General features: G+C 39.7%; 1 protein-coding gene and 1 long non-coding RNA gene across 2 annotated transcripts in view; one reads left to right on the top strand and one right to left on the bottom strand.

Annotated features, from left to right (window-relative positions):
• Positions 1-25,441, bottom strand: part of LOC309505970 — a 293,235-nt gene that overhangs the window by 73,264 nt on the left and 194,530 nt on the right. The window lies entirely within an intron of this gene.
• Positions 1,912-4,554, top strand: LOC309505968 (galactose-specific lectin nattectin-like). The gene is made up of 6 exons (XM_082179469.1): positions 1,912-2,039; positions 2,182-2,249; positions 2,450-2,544; positions 3,720-3,842; positions 4,013-4,118; positions 4,309-4,554. Exons 2-6 carry the CDS (start codon positions 2,189-2,191, stop codon positions 4,374-4,376), a joined length of 453 nt encoding a protein of 150 aa, XP_082035595.1. The 5' UTR covers positions 1,912-2,039; positions 2,182-2,188; the 3' UTR covers positions 4,377-4,554.

Below are 25,441 nucleotides of genomic sequence, written 5' to 3'. Positions count from 1 at the left end.
GTCTGCAGAGATTTCAGATCCTACAAAAATGCACAAACATTATACAAAAGCAGTCATCTTAACAGCACAATGTAATTTGATTTCTGTATTAAAAGTAACATAAATTACCATACTTTATATTTTAGTAAAATCCCTAAAACCTTTCCCCCCCCCCCAAAAAAAAACGCCATCATCTTTCCTTGCAGGTCCTGCTCCACCACAAAAGATCTGCAGTAAATGCACAGAAATCAAGAATCAGAAAAGTATTGAAATATCTCTATTTGAAATTACAATAATTAAAATAAACTACCACTTAATATTTAATTGATTTTGTTATCCATTTCTGTAGTACACTCACTCAAAGGCTTTGATGGCAGCATTCAGCTTCATGAGCCACTCTCCACCGGATAAACACACATCTGTTCGTCCCTGTAACATCCCGACAAGATTCACGTTACCTCTGTGATTTATGAGCTCAATACTACATTTACATGAGGCTGTTGCTGATGTGTTAACTCACTTTTTATCCAACTTAAATGTTCCTCAATTTATCAACAGTACTAAGGGACAAATACAATAGATAACTTATGTTTAGTTACTTTATAGATTTGTTTATTTACTTTACTTACAGCACATTTGTCTAATGTAAACAGTGTTGACAACAGTGAATTATCCTATAGCACACATTCATCACTCAGATGTCTATTTCATGTTGTTATGTGCTCATCTGCAATACTTATAGAATATTTTCCTTTCAGATGTAAATAGACATTTAAAATAAGCGTCTTCAATATGTAACGTTATATGGTTATGTAAATCCACTTTAGAGATGTACGTGTGCTTACTGAAGCTCCCCTGTTAGCTATACATAACACAACATGTTTTTACTGCAAAATCGCAACTATACTGTCAAACTCCTTTACACCTTCAACAGTTAAAAAGTTTAGGCTACTCTACAGTAGTTCAGCACATGCGATTTTAACACAGGGAACCGTGTTTACACACATTTGAATTTTCTTATTTCTTAAGCTTCACTTTTGACTGTTCTTGTGTAAGACTGCCCTTGTGTAACCTTTTTACGTTATGTGCACATCATGGACACATAGACTGATAAAGGTTATTCTGTGGTGAAGTAAATAAAAAAACAAATGTAATTTCTACATTACAAAAGTTAGTTCAGGCAAGAATAATACAAATAAATTCTATATTCTCCTCAATTCAAGCTAGTAGAAATTAAAACTTGAATTTTTTATTTTACTTGGAATTGTTTGTCATGTTTACAATGATTCTTTAAGGAAGTATCACAGTTATAAAATTAAGTAAAACCTACCTCAAATTTCTGATAAAAAAGTTGAGTAGGTTGCTTTCATTGTTAGGTTTAGTAATTTGTGGTTACTTTTCTACTCAAAATGACCCATTCATCCTCAGACTATCTACTGATTGTTATCCGTTATTGTGTGTTGTGTATCAAGTATTGAGGTTTCTGTGTTTGGTTGGGTACCTCATTACCTTTATTGTGTAATAAAGTGTAACATAATCTACTGTGTTGATTTCTTAAATGCTTTTAAGTAAACCATATACGCTTTAAAAGCATGGCTTATTTCAGTGAGTAAAATGTACTTGAAACATATTGCAAAGTAAACTTCAAATGAGCAAGTAGAAATTACTCCACGAACTCTAACTGGCCAAGTTAAATTTACTTATTCTCTTTGTTAATTTTACTTAATTTAGTTAATTCCATATGTGAAATTTACTTTTAATAAAATATGAATGCAATAACTTGCAAAAGAAGAATTAAGTACATTTTACTTCACTTTTTTCAGTGAAGAACTAGACCTTGAACACTGGCACTCTCGCACGCAAAAGACAACTCAAAGACATACATTTGAACATTTGACCTCTCTTAATTGTTACTATAATTCTTAATATGCCATATATGGTAAGGTTTGATCTTTGAGTATGATTGGGTGCCCAACAGGACATCCTGGATGTTATTGCTGTTTCTGGAACTTCACGCAATCTTCTTCTGAGATTCTGAACGCAACAATTTGAAAACCAAGGTGAGTTTTTGGAACAGAGACCAACTGAATAAATTTTCTACCTAAAGTAATTTCTTGCTTTGTCATTTAATGCAATGAGAATCGCAGTGTGCAGCATCTGAGTGCATGCAGACATTTAACTTTTCCTTTTTATTAATTTCAGGTTCATCATGGCAATGCTGAAAGGTTTTCTGCTTCTTTTCATGATCTTCTCCATGGGGAATACAGGAGGTAACCAAGACATTTATTTGTAAAAACCCTTGCTATTTAAAAACATTTTGGAAATGTACAATATTCCATTGACTAATATTTGCATGATTAATGAGGGGTTTACAAGTGTATAAAGTGCACATATTTTCAGCACATAACATAAAACAACATTCTTTGTTGTGAATATTACAAGAACCCTAATGTTTATGTACTGGATGCAGTTCATTTAGAGAACAAATGCCCCGATGGATGGATCAATTTTGGACTCCGATGCTACAAGTACTTCTCTCATTCGACTAACTGGATCACAGCAGAGGTAATGTGTTAGTTACAATAAGGTGATTTGGTCACACTTTATATTGGTGTTTTTAACTATCTAAATAGACAGATGTACAGCCATGTATGTACACAATAAGTACATAGTATACATATTAAAGACACTTAATATAAAGTGGAAATGGTGATTAAAAAAAAGAAAAAAATATTGTAAAACATTATTTTTCTGCAAATAAATGCAGAAAACAGATACTAAGCAAATAATCAATCAGAGCTGACTTTGTTTGCAAATGTCTTAAAATTTTGTTTAAAAAGTCACTTATGTTCAGAGGTGTAAAAAGTACTCAAAAATGTTACTCAAGTGAAAGTACAAGTACTGAGGGAAAATGTTACTCAATTAAAAGTAAAAGTATATGGCCAGAATCGTACTTGAGTAAAAGTAAAAAAGTACCACATTAAAATTGTACTCGAGTATTAAAGAAGTAAAAGTAACAGCAAGAATGAAAACTAGAGATTCTTGTTTAAGCTTAAACATGTAGTGAATGAACCACATACAAGGTTTTATCCTGCTTTACAACTTGTCTTTAATTGTATTTAATTATCAAACTATAAGACTACTATCTAATGCCAGTATGCAACATGTTTTAAACAATCCACTAAACATGCCACTAAAAGAAAATAATTCACTAAGGTACGGCCACGGGTGCTCTTGATCCTATGGCTGATTTTGGACTGTGTTCGCAGCTGAATCACGTTCTTCCTCCATTTTCTTCCACTGATTGACTGTTATAATTTCTCTAATTTCCAGGTCAACGTGCTGTGCATTGTGGTAATAGATGTGACATGACATCACTTCCAAAGGACCAATGAACATGTCTGACCAATTTCATGTAATGTGAAAACGAATCCCATTGGCAGAATAAATAACATTTAAATTAAACTGGGCATCAGCGCAATTCAATTGGTTTGGTAATAGCAAGGGAAAGTGATTCCAAAAAGAAGTACTTTTTGACTGTAAATAAAATTGTAAGGAGTAAAAAGTACTTTTTTTTCTTAAAAAAATTAATGAAGTAAAAGTAAAAGTATTGATTTTGAATTGTACTCAAGTAAAGTAAAAATCCCCAAAAATAATACTTAAGTATTTTACACCTCTGCTTAAGTTTTATGCTAAAAAAATAGATTTTGTATTGACTATAATAAAATGTGTCTCTTTAGAGAAACTGTCTAAGTCTTGGTGGGAATCTCGCATCTGTGCACAATAAACTGGAAAATGATTTCCTGCTGAGTCTGTTGCCTTCTTCCACACGTTCTTGGGTTGGTGCTCATGATGGTGTACAAGTAAGTTAAATTGTGTGTCCTAAAGAGACCTATTTGTTTGTCTAATTAAAAAAAAGTCTGCTTTTAAACAGTAAAGGCAATGAAGAAGTTTCTAAAGAAGATGGTTTGACTTCTTCCTGAAGTCTGACTGCAGTAGTGCAATCTTTGTATTCACTCTCTTCACTCATTAGGAAGGACAGTGGTTGTGGAGTGATGGAACTAAGTTTTTCTATACCAACTGGTGCCCTGGAGAACCTAACAATCAACATGAGAACTGTTTGGAGATCAACTGGACCCGTAAGAATGCAATCAGTTTTTTTAATACTTTGAGTTATAATTTACAATACTACAATTTCATATCATACAGTAAAATTAAATGACTCATTTGGATTTCACAAAGTGCCTTAAGTTGAACATTCTGTTTTATTTTGATTCTAACACCTCTATAATGATCAGAATAACTTATTTCATTATTTCACCCTTACAGCTAACCGTTGCTGGAACAATGCGCCCTGTTCAGCCTCAAAGTCCTATGTTTGTGTTAAGGGCATGTGAGACCATATGCAGTCATGCTGATCCAGTTACTTTGATTGAACGGCATTTACTTTTTTCTGATCTTATCTTTACAACAATGTTATTCTGAAATCAAATCTCTTCTGACAACTTTAATCTCTTCTCAATATCTTCTCTGAAACACTCCTCATATTAATAAAAGCATTGATAAAGCAAATCATGTGCATTGTGGACAATCAAATTCATGTATATACAAATATAAGTAGGCCTAAATTGTGTAGCAAGGTTTGAGGACATGGATATTAGAATAGCATAAAATGATGTCATCAGAAGGGGAGGGGTAGAATGCAGCTGCTTCATCATTGACAAAGAAGACATTTGCATGTTTGTTTCCTAAAATTGTAAGCAAATATGGACTTCATCCGGGACTCTTATTGTTTTCTCTCTTATTTATAGTATGTTCAAAATATGTGTGTTAGTGCAATTTACAGATTCACTAAACATTTCCAACCGGTTTATCTGTTATGACTTGATATCTGAACAAACTCTCCAGAACCTGTGGTTTTCAGGGAGGTCACATATGTACTTGACATGATGAACTAGAGGAAGTGCTCTTGATTGAAGGCAAACCTGAGAAAAACAGATGCAAATCACTGCAATGGACTTTAGTAAATGTCATGTCTGGACTAGTTTTACACTATGGGGGTTTGAATGTGATAATATCGAGGAAACATTACATGTTCAGCGTTGAAAGACCTCCTCCTTGTTCCATGCATTGGGTTTCATTTCAGAAGCGTTTCATTTTGGAAAACGTTCGCATTTAACAGTTGCTCTATACGTAGCTGTTTTACATAATAAATGAAACATTGCTGCCTTACGATACGTAACAACTGCTTGATTTGCCTTAAAATTGTAGTATACGTAACAACTGCTTGTTTACAAAAGCATTCAGTTACACAGTCAGCAACTATTAAATTACGATCGAGAGTATACCTGACATTTTTAAAACACTTTCCGAATCAGATGTTATTGAAGATACGCACATAAGAATACAAAGTGTATCAGCCCATACGTGTGTGCACCATAGACTGTAAAAAAAAGTCTACAGAATAAACTTCATAATTGGAGTTAATTTAACTTCAATTTATTAACACATTCAAATATATTTACAAATTAGTAGGATCTACTTATATTTTATAAGTAAAGCAGTTAAACTTATATATTTTAAGTATATTATAATTAATGTTTTTAATTATATATAAAATACAGGCTTACAGTATAAATAAATAAAAGTTACCATCTATGTAAAACAATTTTCTATAAGATGGAATGTTTTCAAATTGTTTTCATTGGAGGAGATTTTTTGTAGTGATGACAATAGTAAACGTAGATCAGAAACAAAAACTTGCAGTAAGTTTTACATTTAAGGTATATCTTGCTTTGTGAATGATCACGGATACGCACTTGACTCAGAAGATGGTGCAACATAGGTGTTCCTCATTCAGCCCCTAGGCTGTGAATTTGGGCACTGGTATTGACCCTTACTCACAACACAATTTGGACACACTGGCTCTATTTCCGGCAACATGGCAATTTCCTCATTGTACAACGTCACTACTGGCATTTATGAACAACAGGAGCACAGATATCTTTCTGCCATTATTTGTTTATATTATTTAAAAGTACACTGGGATAACTACTTTGATTGTTAAATATCCCTGCAACATTTCAGCCGTAAATTAATTATAAATGTTTATATATTGTACTACATTATGTTCATTACCTGTCTAGCTATGAGTTTTCTAACGACTAACGTGATTGTGTTTCACACTTCAGCATTTCCATTAAGGTAACATTGAGCATCGAAGCTCCCTGGTTTTTGCGGTCCATTGTGGGACTTTTAGGGAGTGAAAGTTTCAGTGCACTGGAAGGATTTTGCAATTGACAGCCCTTAAAATGGCCGACTCCCTATGTCTGGACTACTTAACTAGCGAGCTGGTTGAGACAAACACTTGGCCTACATACACTGGCGGACTCGTTCGGTCGTCGAGCGATATATTGGCCAGGTAAAATATAATTCCAGTGACAAAGTAGCCTACTGTTGGCCTACAACCTTAGGCTGTAGCCACAAACAAGTGTGCTGTTGTTGTTCACGGTACATTACGTCCTTATCAACCGTTAACTTATAGGTGCTTCTGTTGATATCTTCCATTGTGTTTGATTGAGAGTCAATATTTTCATTATGTAGGCCTACTTTTTATTTAATTCTGTCAGCACATCAGGTGGGTTTTAAAAGTAGCAAAGTGAAAAAAAAAAAGGGAAAACTGGCTTTTAAATACGAGATAACATTCTTGTGTTTTTTAAACAGGATAACAAGGGGCTGACAAGGGACAGGTGAAGGTGATTTGTTGTCACGGCGACTGTCAAGGGGGTAGCTATAGCAACAAACAAGGGTAATGTTTCGGTTACATATGGTAACCCTCGTTCCCTGAAGGAGGGAACGGAGTCGCCACGTAGGTGACTAACGAATAGGAATCTCGCTAGAGAGGCCAATCTACTTAGAGTAAAACTTAACGAGCCAATGCACATTGGCATGCAATCATTTGCAGCAGCTGCTCTGCCACGTAGCGCGGGTGTATAATGAGTAGAAGGTGCGATTGCACTTCAGTTTTTTGCTGAGGAGCCGAGCCGGTGACCTGGCTGCCCCAGCGGGCTGCAGCAGATGTGGTGACGGGACGTGGTGTCTCCGTTCCCTCCTTCAGGGAACGAGGGTTACCATACGTAACCGAGACGTTCCTCTTCAGTCGGTCACTCCGACGCGACGTCGGTGACCGACGAATAGGAATACCTTCCAAAGGGCCACAGAGAGAGCCCCTCACTGCTGTTCTGTGATAACCCATACAGTGAGACTATTGGATGACACTGGAAAAGGGTGCCATTTCCGTTAGGAAGGAGAACGCTGCGGAACCCACATTCTTCCCCGAAGGAGTTATGTGGAGAAAAACATATGGACTAACCCGAAGGTTGTACTGCATATGCTATACTGGGTGACTTAGCCCAAGGGAAAGACACGGGCTTCCATTTAGAAGCAGCCGTGGAAGAAACACATATGGGCTCCCCGCAGGGTCGCACATATGGAACCCAGCCAAGACCCGGTTCTCAAGGATTCAACGGATAAAGGCCTGGCTCCGGACGCTCCGCCACATCCGGCTCCGAGGGAGTTGGAGGACTCAACAGGTTTTTCACTCTGAAGCATAAGTAGGGCGTAGAAAGCAGGCAGAGCTGGGCCTCTCAGTGCTTCTGCCCGTTTAGGGTGAGAACACGGGTAGAGGCTCTACACGTAGGCTATAATATCTATCAAACATGTTAGGTGGCTGGGTCTGCCTCCTCCAGGGGCAGCGCTTGCAGGTTCACCACCTGGTCCCTGAAGGGAGTGGTAGGAACCTTGGGCACATAGCTAGGCTATCTTAGTACAACATGGTTGCCACCCGGCCCGAATTCTAGGCACAATTCGTCGACCGAAAATGCCTGCAGGTCCCTTAACCTCTTGATAGATGCCAGTGCAACCAGCAGCAACGTCTTCATGGAAAGAAGCTTTAAGTCTGCTGATTGCAAAGGCTCAAAGGGAGCATCCTGGAGTGCTCGAAGCACCAGGGAAAGGTCCCTAGAGGGTATGGAGGGGGGTCGAGGAGGATTTAACCGTCTCGCCCCCCTAAGGAAACTGATGACCAGGTCGGGCTTTCCTACTGTTTTGCCATCTATGTGGTCGTGGTAGGCTGAAATAGCGGCAGCATGTACTTTGAGAGTGGAGGAAGACAGCCCTCGCTCCAAGTTTGCTGCAAGAAGGAAAGCTTCGGGGGTCCTCTCGGCGAGAGGAACACCACTCGACGAACAGGTTCCACTTCAAGGCGTACGCAAGTTTCGTAGACGGTGCCTGTGCCGAAGTGATGGTGTTAAGTACCTCTAGGAGTAAGTCACCTAGAACCTCCACGTCCCGTCCAAGGACCACACATGGAGTTTCCAGAGGTCCGGACGTGGGTGCCATAGGGTGCCCCGTCTCTGAGTCAGAAGTGGAGTGGATGGCCCGAAACTTGGGGGGACGCCAAGTGAACTGAATCACATAGCCAAGCCTAATGGTCTGAATGAGCCAGTGAGACGGACTGGGGAGCGCTAACCAGGCTCGCAGAGACCGTACTAGCGGGACCAGAGGGACTGTAGGAATACCTGCAGTGGGGCAGCGAGGTGGAATGCAGTCTCAGGGGGCTCTCTCTGAGAGGTGGCCTGTAGCGGGGTCTGAGTGTGCTGTGCAACACTTACCTGGTTCCACGTGAAGGGGGCGCAGAAGGAGGCTTGATTGCATTCTCGAACTGCACGCTGCTGCCCGCTGGCGATAGAAGAGGCGGATGAGAGTGGTGAGGATTCTCTCCTCCCACTGCTGTCTGGGCCCTCTTCGGACCCAGAGATGGAGGAAACTGCTTTTTTATTGAAAATTTGAGTACCATTGGTTTTGGTGCCAGCGGCGGAACACAAACAAAAGGAAACATAAGATTTACCACCCAGCCCTCTTCCGGGGGAGGGAGTGGTGCGGTCACCATCTCCCGAAGAGCAGTCGCATCCATCTCCGGGTCGCCCATCCAAGGGCTGCTTACCCTTGGCTTTGCCGCCCCTCTTGGCGGGGGCCAAATGGCTCCTCGGCACCGCTTAGGAGGAGGCTGCTGCTGCGGCATGGGAGCGAGGGCAGTCACAGGAGGATGCCCTCGGTGACGAGAAGACTGGGGGGCCGCAGGCGGTGGGGTGGAGGCAGCAGCTGACCGTCACGGCGGAATGTTTGATCGCCTCAGTCTGCTTCTGTACAGCCGAGAACTGCTGGGTTCTCGACCGCATCACCGAAGAGGCCGGTCTGGGACACGGGGGAGTTAAGAAACCTGACTTTGTCGGTCTCCCTCATGTCAGCCAGACACAACCAGAAATGGCGTTCCTGGACCACTATAGTGGACATCGCACAACCCACCGACCGTGCAGTCACCTTCATCGCACAAATCGAGAGGTCCGTCTCAGCACGAAGTTCCTGGGTCCTGGTCCGACTCGGGCAACGCTGCCACTCCCGAAGGGGAGAGCACAGCTGAATCGTCATCCCTGGAGAAGTCTGACTCACCCTCCTATGCAGCGTTCGACATCTGGTCATCTTGGGGAGCGCCGAAGGATATGGCTGGTAAACACCTCATGGATGGTCCAGCTTGTTCCCTCTGCAGCTCTACTGGCTGGGGAGCGTGGGAGGTATGAGGGATCATAGAGGGTTGGTTCCCCGAAGGAAGCGCGATCAACGTGATCCTCAGGTCACCTGCACTACTGCCTGAAGTAACCCATGAAGAGGGTTAGATTGCGGCAGAGGCGCAGGAACGAGTCTCTTGACCGTAGCTCCGAGATGGTCATCTTCCCACAATGGGTGCATGACTCATCCACGAATGCTGCCTCAGTGTTTTCAATGCCCAGACACGCAATGCAACGTTCGTGACCATTCCGCGATCCCAGGTAATGACCGCTTTTAGAAACAGGTAGAGTGACATCTTTAAAAAGACGCGCTCCACCCGTGTAAGCTCTTTCAGGGACTGTTCTCCTTGGTGCTGAAGCACGCAGGGGAATGGACGCAGTGAATACAGACAGGGAAGTGTGCAGCCTGTTGTGCACTGTCTCTCCCACGGCGGTCTTACCAGCCGTAAGAACAGCTTTTCAGCGCTCTTGGCGCACTGTACCAGCTGTGAAAACAGCCTTTTTGTTTGCTCACTGAGACAACAAAAGAGAGAGAGAGAGAGAGAGTTCCGAAGCAAAAAACTGAAGTACAATCGCACCTTCTGCTCATTATATACCTGCACTGCGTGGAAGAGCAGCTGCTGCAAACTAATGCACGCCTATGTGCATTGGCTCGTTTAGTTTCACTTGAAGTAGATTGGCCTCTCTAGCGAGATTCATATTCATCAGTCACCGACGTGGCATTGGAGTGACTGACTGAAGAGGAACTATGGCAACGAACAAGGCAGGCAAGACAACAAGGGAAACAGGAACTGAACATTGGAACAGAAAAAGACAGAAACAATGGGACAGAAACACACTTCAACATAATAATCCTTAAACACAAGACAGGGGAACACAACACAAGACAGGAATCATGACAGTGACATGACAGTGACTTAGTGTAAATGTTTTCTTATTTCTTATGCTTCACTTTTGACTGTTCTTGTGTAAGACTGCCCTTGTGACTGATAAAAATTATTCTGTGGTGAAGTGAATACTACAGAAAAAATCTAATCTAATTTCTACATTACAAAAGTTAGTTCAGGCAAGATTAATAAAAAAAGGGAATTCTATATTAGATCTCAATTCAAGCTTGTAGAAATTAAAGCTTATAAGTACATTTTACTTGGAATTGTTTGTTATGTTTACAATGATTCTTTAAGCAAGTATCAAAGTTATACAATTAAATAAAACCTACAAAAATTTCTGATAAAAAAGTTGAGCAGGTTGCTTTTATTGTTTAGTAACTTGTGGTTTCGTGACGAGTTCATTTTCTACTCAAAATGACCCATTCATCCTCAAACTATCTACTGATTGTTATCCGTTATTGTGTGTTGTTTATCAAGTATTGAGGTTTCTGTTTTCGGTTGGGTACCTCATTACCTTTATTGTGTAATAAAGTGTAACAAAATTTACTGTGTTGTTTTCTTAAATGTTTTTAAGTAAACCACACACTTTAAAAGCATGGCTTATTTCAGTGAGTAAAATGTACTTGATTGAAATGATTGAAATGTACTTGATGAAATTTGTTTAAACTGTCTTTATAGACCAATACATAATTAAAATGTAAGTACTCTGAAAAAGAGAGTATAAAAATCGAGTGTCTGTAGTCCTCTCAGGGCTGCAATAAACACAGCTACTTATTTCCATTCGGAACGAATGAAATGATTGGCTGGGCGACTGTCACCTACCACCCCTGCTGCTACAGGAGCTGCCCACATGCGCGGACCCGTTTGACTCGAGGAGGGGAAGAGGTAGCAAGGAAGCTAGGAAGAATCACAATTATGGCAGAGAAAGAGCAGTCAAAATTCCCAGTACCTGCATATACAGTCAGCGAAGGCAAACAAGGCAAAAAAAGGGACTAGTAAGGTAGAAAGGTAGGCTTGTCTCCGGAGTGTAACGTTAGTCCTCATCAGAGCCAACAGTGCTTTCATCGTGGAAGCTCTTACATGCAAAACACCGTATATGTTATGAATCTTACACGAAATTCACCTTCATCACAGTGTAACTGATGGTAATGGGAAAACATGTATCAATGCAACCTGTTTTTAGCTTTGCCTTATGTTACTAGCTCGTTACCGAATCAAACTCAATATGTTTTAAACTTTACCAGTATCGATATGCTAGCTTGATAGTGAGTACTAACAGCCATGTTAGTTGCTTATGTTCATAATGATAAAGTTAGGTATGTTATTACATGTGATTCTGACATGATGTCACTACATGCACTGCACTCCTCTCCGCTCGGCGCTGGCAAACGCGTCCTCCAGCTGAGCGGTCGGCATCGCGCGTTCATGTGTTTTGGGGGCGTGGCTTTGGAAGGAGCCCAGAAGGGAGGGGTGGGAGTGAATGGAATAAGTAGCTGTGTTTATTGCAGCCCTGAGAGGACTACAGACACTCGATTTTCATACTCTCTTTTTCAGAGTACTTACATTTTAATTATGTATTGGTATATAAAGACAGTTTAAACAAATTTGGGGAAAAGTTTTTTAGAAAAATCCTGCCTACCCTGCCTTTAATTCCATACATTTTTTCCATACATCGTTTTTCTCAGTGAAGAACTAGACCTTGAACAATACTCGCACACGGCAACTCAAGATGCACATACATTTGAACATTTGACCTCTCTTAATTCTTACTATAATTCTTAATTATGCCTTATATGGTAAGGTTTAATCTTTTAATATTATCGGATGCTTAGGACATCCTGGATGTTATTGCCTGATTGTATGTGTATAAATATGACCCATCTTCAATTTACTTAAAATTTAGGAAACTGGTTGCCTTAAAAATGTAAATATTGTGAACACAAACATTTCAGTTAATTTAACTTGCAATGTTTTGTAATAGCAATTGCAGTTAGGGTATATTTAAGTTCAAAGTTCAATTTCCAAGTTCAATTTATAATTTTTATTTATTTTTTATTTGTTAAACTAGAAAATTGTGGGGGAGGTGTGGTCAGGAGATAAACTTCATAATTTGAGTTAATTTAACTTAAATTGATTCACATTTCACACATTAAAATATGTCTACAAATTTGTAGCATTTACTTATATTTTATAAGTAATACAGATAAACTTAAATATTTTAAGTATATTGTAAGTAAATAAATAATAATAGATACAAAATACGGGCTTACAGAATTAAAATAAAAGTTACCATATATGTAAAACAATTGTCAGGTTTAGAGAAGACTCAAACAGGTGAGTAAATGTGGCTGGCTAGATGTAAAAGTAGGTAAATAAGTAAAATGTATTTGTATAGCACATTTCACAGATAAAAATCATAAAGTGCTTCACAACAAAAGGAGGAATACACAACATTTATAAATACATTACAATACATAATCAAAAAATGAATAACAAAAGCAAAAAATGAAACAGAAATACACATAAGACCGGCCTAACCACCCTACAGTCTAGCTAAAAGCCTCTTTAAATACAAGAGTTTTCAACTGTGTTTTAAAATTTTCCACTGAATCCAAGCAGCGTATGGAAGGAGGCAATGCGTTCCACAGCCTAGGTGCCACAGCTTGAAACGAACGGTCCCCTCTAGTTTTAAAATGTGTGTGGGGGGTACCTAAAAGTCTCTGACCTGTCGATCTCAGACTACGTGTGGACGTATGCAGCTGTATCAGGTCAGAGATGTAAGGGGGCGCCTGTCCTTGTAGGGCTCTAAAAGTAAGAACCAAAATTTTAAAGTACATTCTAAATTGCACTGGTAACCAACGAAGTGAAGCTAAGACAGGTGTGAAGTGTGCCCTTTTACTGGTGTGGGTTAAAAGCCTTACAGCAGAATTCTGGACAGTCTGAAGGCGACAAAAATCTTTAAGACAAATAAAAAGACTGTTACAGTAGTCTAAGCGAGATGAAATAAAAGCGTGAATGATCATCTCCAATTTGGCCTTTGACACCAGGGCTCTTATTTTAGAAATGTTCCTTAATTGAAAGAAACAGTTTTTAATAAGTTGATTCAAGTGTTTCTCCAAGGACATGGCAGAATCAAAAATAACACCTAAGCTCCTGAGACTTGGCTGGACAGACGAGCCTTAGGCACCGATATATTGTTTTATCTGAGGGATGCTTTGCTCAGGGGCAATGATTAGTGTTTCAGTCTTAAGCCTGGTTCACACGGCAGGATAATTAGGCCGATTTTAGCCCCGATTCACCCCTTCCGACAATCTTAAGGAGATTCCTGCCGTGTGTGGTGTGATAAGACTGCTCTTGTCTGCTCGGAAGGACGTCGGGACCGCTCCGATCTCAAATCGGGGATATTCAACATGTTGGATTTTTTTGGCCCGATTTCTCCTCGTGTGTGGTGTCCCCCGGGGACAAACGAGCACGCAGCCTGTGGACTGTGGCGTGTAGCCAATCAGAATGATTGTTTACTCTGAAGTCACGTTTGATCTCAAGGGATTTTGCGAGATTTCCCGTCTGACTTGGGAATGCTCGGGAGTCAAATCGGTTCGTGTGTGATGTGTTGATTTTGTCGTGTGGCTGCGCACCACACACTGTACGACCAAAACTGTTAGACCTGTGATTTTTTTTAATCGCCGTGTGTGAGGTCTCTCAGGTTTGGAAAATCGGCCGACAATTTTAAAATCGTCCCGTGTGAACCAGGCTTTAGCTGAGTTCAGGAGTAAAAAGCCATCATTTAGCCACTGCTTAATACTACTCAGAAAGGTTGATTAAAGAAAACAATTTATATAACTCAGTAGGCTTAAAAAAGCAGTACAACTGAATGTCGTCTGCATACAAATGATAAGAAACATCAGTAAACTGGTAGATTATCTGTCCTAGAGGCAGTATGTACAGTAGGAAAATAATCGGTCCCAGGACAGAACCCTGAGGTACACCACTCGATAAACCTGCAGTATCTGACATGATCTGATTAATAAAAACACTAAAACTTCTACCGGAAAGGTAAGAGGAAAACCATTTTAAAGCTGATCCAGATATCCCTACTAGATCCTGAAGTTTATTAATCAAAATATTGTGATCAATGGTGTCAAAGGCAGATGTAAGGTCCAATAAAACTAACACTGTATGCTTCCCAGAATCAGCTGACATCAAAATATCACTTGAAACTTTAATTACTGCAGTTTCCGTACAATGTTTTTTTACGGAAACCTGACTGATATTTGTCAAAAATATCATTTATCTCTAAGAAAGTAGTAAGCTGCTCTGCTACCACTTTCTCTTAAATCTTAGCCATAAAAAGGAGTTTAGATATAGGCCTATAATTCATGGTTTGCGATGGGTCTAAACTAGGCTTTTTAAGAACAGGTTCAACAATAGCATGTTTAAAAAAGTTAGGAACCACACCAGTTAAAAGAGAAGTATTGATCATTTCTACAACACAGGGGCCAATACTATCAAAAACCTGCTTAAACAGCATAGTCGGGAGAACATCACGGTGACAAGAAGAAGGTTTCAACTTATCTAGCAGAGTGGTGACCTCATGTAATGTCACTAGTTTAAAGGAGAAACACGGATGAGAAAGAGCCAAAGTACATGCCTTGATACCAGCAGGTGGAGGTAAGATACTAACTCTGATAACCCTAATCTTCTCAACAAAGAAGGTAAGGAATACATTACTGTCTGATGGAGAGAGCACAGCAATGGGAGGGACAGATGGCGAAACAATAGAATTAATGGGTGTCAAACAAGAATTTGGTTTTTTTCTTATTTGAGGATATTAGCTGAAAGAAGTATTTAGTTCTAGCACTTTTCAGAAGTTAATTTAGGGAAGCAGTTAATTCCCTAAGATAAAGTCTGTGAACTTCGAGTTTAGTTGTTTTCCATAAGCGCTCTATTTTCCGACGTTCACTTCTACAACTCTGGATAGATTTATTTATCCAGGAGCAAGGCTTTTTAAGAGAGATAATGTTTGATTTCACAGGTGCCAGCCACTTCATCTAAAATTGCTCAACAGTGGCTGTTAAAAGACTCAGCATACACATTTGCATCACTGCTACCCCTGGATCAAACAAAATAGAACATTTCCCAGCGACATCCTGGTTAATAACTCTCCTTTGAGCCTTAATTCTCTGGGGCGGAGGGTCCCGAGGTAAGATCAGGTTAAAGAAAACACAACTATGGTCACTCATATGTACATCCTCCACCCACACCCCACAAAAAGTCAGTAAAATCAGTAAGGAAGATGCCTGCAGGACCAGGAGGGCGGTAAATTAACACACAATAAAACATGTTAACAGAACCGACCTTAATCATTTGTGACTCAAAAGAGGAGAAGGTTTCAGAGTGAATTACTCTGCATAAGAATCTGTCACGATATACAACAGCAAGGCCGCCGCCTCTGCGTGTCATTCGAGGTGTCCCAATCACAGAGCAGCCTGCAGGGCAGAGCTCATTTAAATGTACAGCTTCCTTATCCTTTTGCCCCGTTTCTGTAAGAAACATAAAATCCATCTTTTCCTTGGTGAACAGATCGTTGATGGCATGCGCCTTATTAGTGATGGAACGAGCATTTAGCAGCGCTAAACGGAGCGATGATGGCAGGCCGGCCTCCTTAATGGCAAGTTGTAGTGGCCGCAAACAGCTGGTACAATCACGTGATTTCCAGCGGTGCCGTGCGGTCAATCGCTGGTCAGGCAGGTCGGCCACAAACTGCAATTTTCTGACTGCGTCTCCACCACCGCCCCACGATGACCGAAGGGGATCTCTCGTCCAACGGGCAGGACGAGCCGAAGGCGACCCCGTGAAGGAGCACCCCCAGCACCTATATCCCGGGGGAAAACCGGCAGCAGCCACCACCCGCAAAAAAGCTTGGCCACCCCCATCCACGAAGACAGCCTCAACCCGACCTGAACGCCAGCTCTGCAACCCCTTCCCCTTCGTCTCCTCTTGGGATTTCCACAGCCCTGAAACAAAAATCAGTATTCATATATGCTGGGTACACACACCAACGGGGGCGGAAAAGTTTGACTATACTGTAACTCTCCCAGCTGTTACAAAGTCCTTCCATATACACTCCAATGTTCATCAGGGTGAAACAATCATATGTCCGAGCAGCAGTGACACAGTAGTTTAAAGGCAGGGTTGATGTGACCATAAGAGAGACGAAAACAAACAAATAAAAACGACACAAATGTGATGCAGCAGCAGCAGCAGCAGCAGCAGCAGCAGCAGCAGCCATGCCGAACAAAGGCACCATCTTGCCTGTCACGAAACAGCAGATCTATCGCATGCAGCTGGGTCGATCAGGTAGTGAGTCTTGTGCATCCGTGTAAAGACGAGACCAGACACTGTACAGAAGGTGAAGGGTTGTATATAAAGGGAGTGAATGATGAGGTGATGATGAGGTGCAGGTGTGGTGAATCAGTATTCCGGGGAGAGTGAACGAGTGGACGGAGTGTGCAAATCTGGTGGATCCCTGACAACAATACTCTATAAGACGGGATGTTTTAAAAGCTTTTATGTTATATTGAAGTGAAGACAATAGTAAATAGATCCGAAGCAAATACTTACAGTTATGTTTACATTTAAGGTGTCTTCCTTTCTGCCTTTTTCCACTGCGTGGTACAACTCGGCTCGGCTCGCTTTACTTTGGCTCAGTTTGCGTTTCCACTGCAGTAGTCTGCTAGGTCATTCCATGTCAACTCAACTAGACGTCCCCGGCTCAAATGTTTGATTTTGATCATTTTTTTCTGTAGGGATACAAACATGAATAGTGATGAAAGCCAAAATATTAAATGTCACAGATGTATATTTACTGCGTAATCCACTGCTTTGTAGAGGGCGGTCAAAATAAAAATTTTCACCTGAGGTTTGGAGCCAATTTAGAGGGGTGTAAAAATTACTTTATAAAGATGTCAACATCATTATTTTATTTTTACACAGAGTAAATTAGTAATCTATTAGTAAAATCTGTTTACTTTAGCCATCTTTGTTTCATTAAATGCTGACCTTTCAAAAATGAAAAAAAAACACGTGTTTTTTTGCCTCAAGTTTGGATGTAAAGAAGTAGGCTATAAAGCTATCTTAATATCCTTATCAGAAACACACTTCAACATACAAGTCCTTAAACACAAGAGAGGGGAACACAAGACAGGAATCATGACAGTGACTTAGTGTTCATATTTTCTGACTGTTCTTGTGTGAGAGTGCCCTTGTGTAATTTTTTACGTTATGTGCACATCGTGGACACACAGACTGATAATGTTATTCTGTGGTGAAGTAAATAAAAAAACAAATGTAATTTCTACATTACAAAAGTTATAGTTCAGGCAAGAATAATAAAAATAAATTCTATATTCTAAATTCTAAATTCTAAAAATAAACTCAATTCAAGCTTGTAGAAAATTAAAACTTGATTTATAATTTTACTTGGAATTGTTTTTATTGTTTACAATGATTCTTTAAGGAAGTATCAAAATTATAAAATTAAGAAAAACCTACCTCAAATTTCTGATAAAAAAGTTGAGTAGGTTGCTTTCATTGTTAGGTTTGGTAATTTGTGGTTTTGTGATGAGTTCATTTTCTACTCAAAATGACCCATTCATCCTCAGACTATCTACTGATTGTTACCGTTATTGTGTGTTGTGTATCAAGTATTGAGGTTTCTGTGTTCGGTTGGGTACCTCATTACCTTTATTGTGTAATAAAGTGTAACATAATCTACTGTGTTGTTTTTAAACTCGAACTGTTTGAAGCAATCGGTTTCCCAAATGATATGAGTTACGTTCCATGTTATTTTTACGGTAACATACTGTAAAAAAGGAGAGCTGTATACTAACGGTAGAGGGCTGTAAATTAACAGTACATTGCTGGCAACCACAGCTGCCAGAAGATTACCGTTATTTTACAGCGCAATTTTTTACAGTGTGTTCTTCAGAAAAATCCAGTTTTACAGCATCTTCTGCATATTTGAGCAAAACATATGGAGCATCAGTGAATGTTTGAATCTTTTTAAAAAGTTGTAATTGAGGGACTCAAACACAACTATTAAAAAAGATATTTTTTTTTTACTGATGCTCCAGAAGGAGACAAAATGCATCAATAACTAGTTTTTTTTGGAAACATGCTGCTGGAAAGGATTCAAATATGCAAAAGATGCTGTAAAACTGAAGAATTTGCAGGACCTGGAGGATTTTTTGAAGAACATTGGATCGTTTAACTGCTCAAGACAAACAAGGGACTCAAGAACAACCATAAAAAAAAAAAAAAAAATTTTTTTAAAAACAGTCGTGTAAATATCTTATTCAACAGTACTTAACCCCTTAAACCCGAAGTTAACTTTTGACTCTCCTTGCTATAGTTATGAGTCTTTACTTTTGTGTGTGTCACTCAGAAAAAAACAACTAAAAAAATGCCTTAAGGGCGTAAGGGGTTAATAAAAAGAACATTCTTTTTTGTATGATTGCTGTTATTTTGTGAAAATAACTAGATGTACCGCATCGCGGTACAAAATATGACCGCCGCTCAGGCCTGCACTGGCTTTCCACAAAAATAAATGACGTGGAGTAATTTGGCTGTATTGCGTGTTTATGTATATACCTAAAAAAAGTAATAGTATGTGCATGTCTGTCTGTGTGTGTGTGTGTGTGTGTGTATGTGTGTGTGTGTGTGTGTTTGTGTATGTGTGTGTCTGTGTGTGTGTGTGTGTGTGTCTGTGCGTGTATGTATGTGTGCGTACATGTGTGCGCGTGTGTGTTTGTGTGTGTGTGTCTGTGCATGTGGATTTGTATGTGTGTGTATGTCAGTGTGTGTGCATGCTTGCGTTTGTTTGTATTCCTGCATGTGTGTGTGTGACAGTATCATCCTAAACCAGCAACCCTTCGCTCAACAGCCCCCCGGGGACCAAACGAAATTTTTCCGTAGAAGTCTAGTGGGGCTACATGCCCACCAAATTTCATGTTCCCCGGTGTTTCGGTGTCCCTGGTATGGTTGACGAAAAATGTACGGGGGCCCCAGCGCGGGGGGGGGGAAGTGGCCCCCGGGGACCAAATGAAATTTTTCCGTAAAAGTCTAGTAGACCAACATACCACAAAAATTTCTTCATCCTCGGTGCCACGGTTCAGGTAGTTATTTAGGAAAAACTGCATTTTTTGGGGTTTGGGGGGGCCCAGCGCGGGGGGGGAGTGGCCCCCGGGGACCAAACGAAATTTTTCCTTAGAAGTCTAGTGGGGCTACATGCCCACCAAATTTCATGTTCCCCGGTGTTTCGGTGTCCCTGGTATCGTTGACGAAAAATTTACGGGGGCCCCAGCGCGGGGGGGGGAAGTGGCCCCCGCGGACCAAACGAAATTTTTCCGTAAAAGTCTAGTAGACCAACATACCATAAAAATGTCTTCATCCTCGGTGCCACGGTTCAGGTAGTTATTTAGGAAAAACTGCATTTTTTGGGGTTTGGGGGGGCCCAGCGCGGGGGGGGAGTGGCCCCCGGGGACCAAACGAAATTTTTCCTTAGAAGTCTAGTGGGGCTACATGCCCACCAAATTTCATGTTCCCCGGTGTTTCGGTGTACCTGGTATCGTTGACGAAAAATTTAAGGGGGCCCCAGCGCGGGGGGGGGGAAGTGGCCCCCGGGGACCAAACGAAATTTTTCCGTAAAAGTCTAGTAGACCAACATACCATAAAAATGTCTTCATCCTCGGTGCCACGGTTCAGGTAGTTATTTAGGAAAAACTGCATTTTTTGGGGTTTGGGGGGGCCCAGCGCGGGGGGGGAGTGGCCCCCGGGGACCAAACGAAATTTTTCCTTAGAAGTCTAGTGGGGCTACATGCCCACCAAATTTCATGTTCCCCGGTGCTTCGGTGTCCCTGGTATCGTTGACGAAAAATTCAGTAGGGTGACAAAAAAAAAAAAAAAAAAAAACTTTGACAATCCCTATATGACCGCTTTCGCTAGCTACGCTAGCGGCGGTCATAATTAACATTTTGCAGATTCTGCAAGGAGAATTTAAACTTTTGAGCTCATAAAATACAACTATTTATAGTAACTTTTTTTTCTGCAAATAAACTATACAGAACTGATAATAAGCAAATAATCAATAGGAGCAGTTTTTGTTTGCAAATTACTAAACTGTTGTTTAAAAAGTCACTTATGCTTTGTTAAAAAGATTAGATTTTTGTTTTGACAATAAACAAAATCTGTCTCTTTTGAGAAACTGAAACTTTTGAGAAGCTCAGAAGCTTTTTTTCCCTTGGTCGAACATTATTAAAGTTAGAGCTTATTTAGAGATATCAGCCAAATGGCTTAGTGCAGGCGCTAATGGATCCAAGGTTGTATCTCGTAAATTACCACTAATAATGCCCGGAATGGTACCAAACTTCTACAGTAGTACAAATAGGTTCTGTACTCATAAAACGAGGCATTGGAAAGTTTGTAAGTACATTAGGAGTTTATTTAAATAACACTTGCCTGATGGCTAATGCTACCGCTAACCCGGATGTCGAGGTCACTTCAGTGATTTGGGAAAAGCACGTAAATTTACTATGTAACTCCCTCCCCTCTAAATGTATATAAACTACAATGTACACTGCTTTAGTCAGACTTGGATGACTACAGCGACGCACAGCGAGTTCTCAAAGAGTAACTTCTGCTTGAAAGATATCCCAACGTCTCCTGGTCTCTGCTTCGACGAAGGAAAAGTTTCCAACAATGACATGGCTATTAGAATGGCATTAAATTATGTCATCATCAAGGGAGGGTTATGCTGCAGCTGCTTCATCATTGACAAAGAAGACATTTGCATGTTTGTTTCCTTCAATGGATTGCAAATATGGACCTCATTAAGGGCTCTTTTTGGTTTCTGTCTTATATATCCCATTATCTCGTGTTAGAAACATCTGGAAACGAATCAGTGATTAAGTGAACTGTTTGAACGAATCAAACTGAATCATGTACAATTTCAGACCATTTTCTAAACCTGTTTAATTAGATCAGTAGTGATTCATTCACTATTCTGGAATTAGAAATAGAAAACACAAAGGAGGACATGATCAGAAAAAAATCATGGGTTGGATTAAAGTAATTTCCAACATCAGAGAAGCATTTATCAGTAATGTATTATTGGGCCACAGTGTGTATTTCAAAAGGGTTCTAGTGATGCCTCTGGTCAGATATGGCAACGCAAACATTTTTAAAACAATGAAAATCATTTTAATTCAGCAATCTGCATCAAAATGGCGTTTTCAAGGCGGCAAATTGGTTGAGACTTATTTTTATTTTATTCAACTAGTTTTAATAACGTACTTCATTATATTTTTAGCCTACTTGGTCATCAGTTAGTTTTTCCCATGCACAATTATTTAGCCAATTTGTTATTCGTGAAATGTGGGCGATTTCAGTGAGCAAAAATATGAGTAGTTAGACTTGGATGACTACAGGTGAGAAATCAGTCCAATGGTGTGATGAGACGTCAGAAGCGGGTGATGTCACAAACCAGGAAACTATAAAGCAAATGTTGTCTGTCTACATACATACACATATCTATATCAAAAGTATGGCGAGCAAACAGCAATTTACATTGTGTGTTCATCCCTACCCACGGTTTATCACGGGTGGGGATACACACGATTTTTGTGTTGTTTGTTTGGGAGCGGAGTAGCCTAAGTATAAAGTAGTATACTTTATAGTTAATTAGTGGCACCTGAAATTGTACTCTCATTTACTTAATGTCAATTATTCAATAAACTGTGCAGTCCATATTTGTACAGATATCTCCTGTATCATCAGGCCTAAATGTCAATCATCCATCCACCCTCGAGGTATTCGTCTCAAATTCTTGTATTCTATAATTTCCCCTGAAATGTTATGTTTGAGAAGCGTGTGATCCATAATGCGCTGCTCTCACCATACCTAAAATATTGACATTCTCAGTCTAGCCATAAATGAAATGAATGTGCATCCTCTTTTTACAGCTTTTCTTGTGGCATTATCTCTGCAGCACTTTCTGTCTGTGTTTACAGAAGAAGCTCAAGATTTTCCTGTGCCTTGCCTAAGGCTGTTGATTTAAATCCAAAATACCATTCTTCAGATACTTCTGCCATTATATCATACAGCCCGTCTGTGTCGTGCATCTGTTCAAGCAGGCTGGCGGAATAGTGTATACCACCACGCTGCGCTTACATAAAGGATTCTTCACATGCACAACCAGTCAACAACGACACATGAGCGCAGCTGTGCGATGAGAGAGAAGACCAAGTTCATTCACTTAGCTACTGTAAATGTAAACTTACTGCAACATCACTCAGTGAAATTATTGAGTTGCAAAGGATTTGCTTGGTATATGTGAACTGTTCTACAGTCAGCTTTAATAATAAAAATAGTCTTTAATACGTGGAGCACCTAAGGAGATGTTTAGGATAATGTTCAAGCTGCTCATTTACATGCAATGAAAGTGAATGGTGACCAAGCTCCGAAACCGACAAAAACGCAGTGTAAAAGCAACATAAAAGTAATTCATTTGATATGACTCATAAGCAGTATTCAAAGTCTTCAGAAGCCTTCATGTGAGGAAAATGCTATTCCACTGAAGAAAAAAAGTTGAATGGGTTGGGTTTGGGGTGACGTGAGTAGATGATGTAGTTTTTCAGTTCAGCAAAAGTACAAAGGTTTTGTGAAAGCTTGCTGTTAAAAGATTTGACCTGGTAACCCAAAGGTTGTAGGTGCCAAGAGTTACGACACTGTCCTTGAGCAAAATGCTTAACCCTTAGTTTTGTTTTCCGGGGCCTGTTCCTGTTCTAAGCGTTCTGTTCCTTTAGATAAGAAGGTCTTCTCAATGACAAATTGCATTTTAAGTACATTAGTTCCCTAAGTCAAGCTGGCTGGAAATCTCCTCAGATGTGTTGAGGATGAGCTGTCACAGTTCAGTCCCTCCAGCACATCCATCATGGTATGTATCATACTTTACATGTTGAAACGTTGCCCTGTTTGCTCAAAGCATGCTCTGGAATTGTTGTCCATTGAAGAGATCATGAATGTAATGTTAATTTTCATCACCATGTTAGAGTCTTTCACTGCCAATCGAGAGGAAGTTGGTTTCCACGACACTATATTCAGGATCTATAAATGAGCATGAATGATCAATGTGTTTATTCAAATATTAAATTACATAAAGTAACATGAGCAATAATCAAACTTATTTTGTAATATTTGGGTTATATTATAACATATATATATATATATATATATATATATATATATATATATATATATATATATATTATAACATTTTATTGTTACACTTACAAGTCAAAATGTGTAATTTCTGTACCACTAGAGGCACCAAATGAAATTGCAAAATGCACATCCTGTCCCTCTTTGTTTGTATAAACAGGTAGTTCCTCCCCAAACTCACGGCATTGGTTGAGCCATCAGTCAGAGCTTTTGAAACTGGTTTACACTCAAGTCAACTTCCAAACGGCTTATTAAAGGATGTCTTATAATAAGTCGACATTGCAGAAAGTATTATAACATAAAAATTGTTGTTACTTATAATGATGGTGTTCGTCACATAAAGCTTTTCACAAATTATTTTGTGTTGCATTCCCATAATGCGCTTATGTTTAATGTAGAAGTGTTCAGATCTTGAGGTTTTCATCTTCGCATAATATATCCATTACTATGCACCACAGGGCTCTTTCTGCACCCGTCTGCTTTCAGCCTGGTATTGTTCAATCTGTGATGGGCTAATGAGACCATGACCTCCTTTTGTTAGTATTCTGCTTGAATCTAAAAGAGTTCAACATTTCAGTCTCACTCCCAAAACATTGTATGTTGCAGAACCGTGAAAGGCTCACATTTGACCATCATTTCTGTATCCACAGGGACAATCAGATGAATCTGTCCCCTTGCCTAGAGTGCTTTGACCATGTGACAGCGGTCCCGAGTGAATTCCCTTTGACTTCTTATCTTCCATATGGCTTTCCCCTCCTCTCGTGTGCTCACATTAATCAGGGATCGGTTTGATTGAAGGGGGTGGTTGCCTTGTTTCTGACACAATAACAACAGTCTAAACACTTCATTGTGACTAAAAGAGGAGAGATTTCTTCCAAGAGAAGACATTGATGACAAAATCAAACTGTCACTTTAGTAATGATGGTAAGTAACATGCATTATTATTATTGTTATACAGCAAGTGATAAGGGCTTGAGGAAGGATTGTTGATGTTTAAACAGCTGTATAATTTGGCACAGTAAGTTTTTCTTTGTTAGACTGGAGAAACTGATAGGTTACTGAACAAATGTGGTTGTGGCAAATCTGAGTATTGTAAATATTTTATTTGGAATTTAACACTTTATCTGGTTAAAACCGGTTGATGTTTGTGTATAGTGACAATTTTTGTTCCTTATACTTAGGGTTAATTAGCGTGCTTGACACTTTATAATATGGTTCGTGCTAACATTAGTTAACACATTTTTTTTTTTTTTTCACCACTGTTAATCTTGGTTAATGTTAATTTTGTAAATATACTCAATACCTCAATGGGATTAAATCACTTTTTTGAGTTTCACAAAAATGATTGATACTTTCCCAAATATAATTGATTCGCTTCTTGAGTTTGACTTAGTGACTCAATAATCCAGTTGTGGAGGTTAACAGCAAACTGGGAAGATTCTCATTTAACCCTCTGGGGTCTGAGGTGTTTTCTGGGCCCTGGAGGTGTTCTGACATGCTCTGACATTTGTGCTTATTTCTGTTACTTGTGAAATTTTCATGGCTAAAGTCTGATTACACTGTATTTAGCACAAACTCTGCTACAATAATATATCAGCAATACATAATACGCAGCAATAATAACAACTTCATTTCAACACTGTAAATAGTGATCGATTGGCTTAAATTTAA

The sequence above is a fragment of the Leuciscus leuciscus genome (genome assembly GCF_965113295.1).
Source record: "Leuciscus leuciscus genome assembly, chromosome: 9".
NCBI classification, from domain to species: Eukaryota; Metazoa; Chordata; class Actinopteri; order Cypriniformes; family Leuciscidae; genus Leuciscus; species Leuciscus leuciscus.
This window is presented reverse-complemented; position numbering and strand designations above follow the sequence as displayed.

Excerpts from the sequence above, each read along its gene's own strand:
- LOC309505968 (XM_082179469.1), top strand. The coding sequence starts at position 2,189 with ATGGCAATGCTGAAAGGTTTTCTGCTTCTTTTCATGATCTTCTCCATG. Across the intron at positions 2,545-3,719 it reads CTAACTGGATCACAGCAGAG|AGAAACTGTCTAAGTCTTGG; the intron begins GTAATGTGTTAG and ends GTGTCTCTTTAG. Across the intron at positions 4,119-4,308 it reads TTTGGAGATCAACTGGACCC|CTAACCGTTGCTGGAACAAT; the intron begins GTAAGAATGCAA and ends TCACCCTTACAG.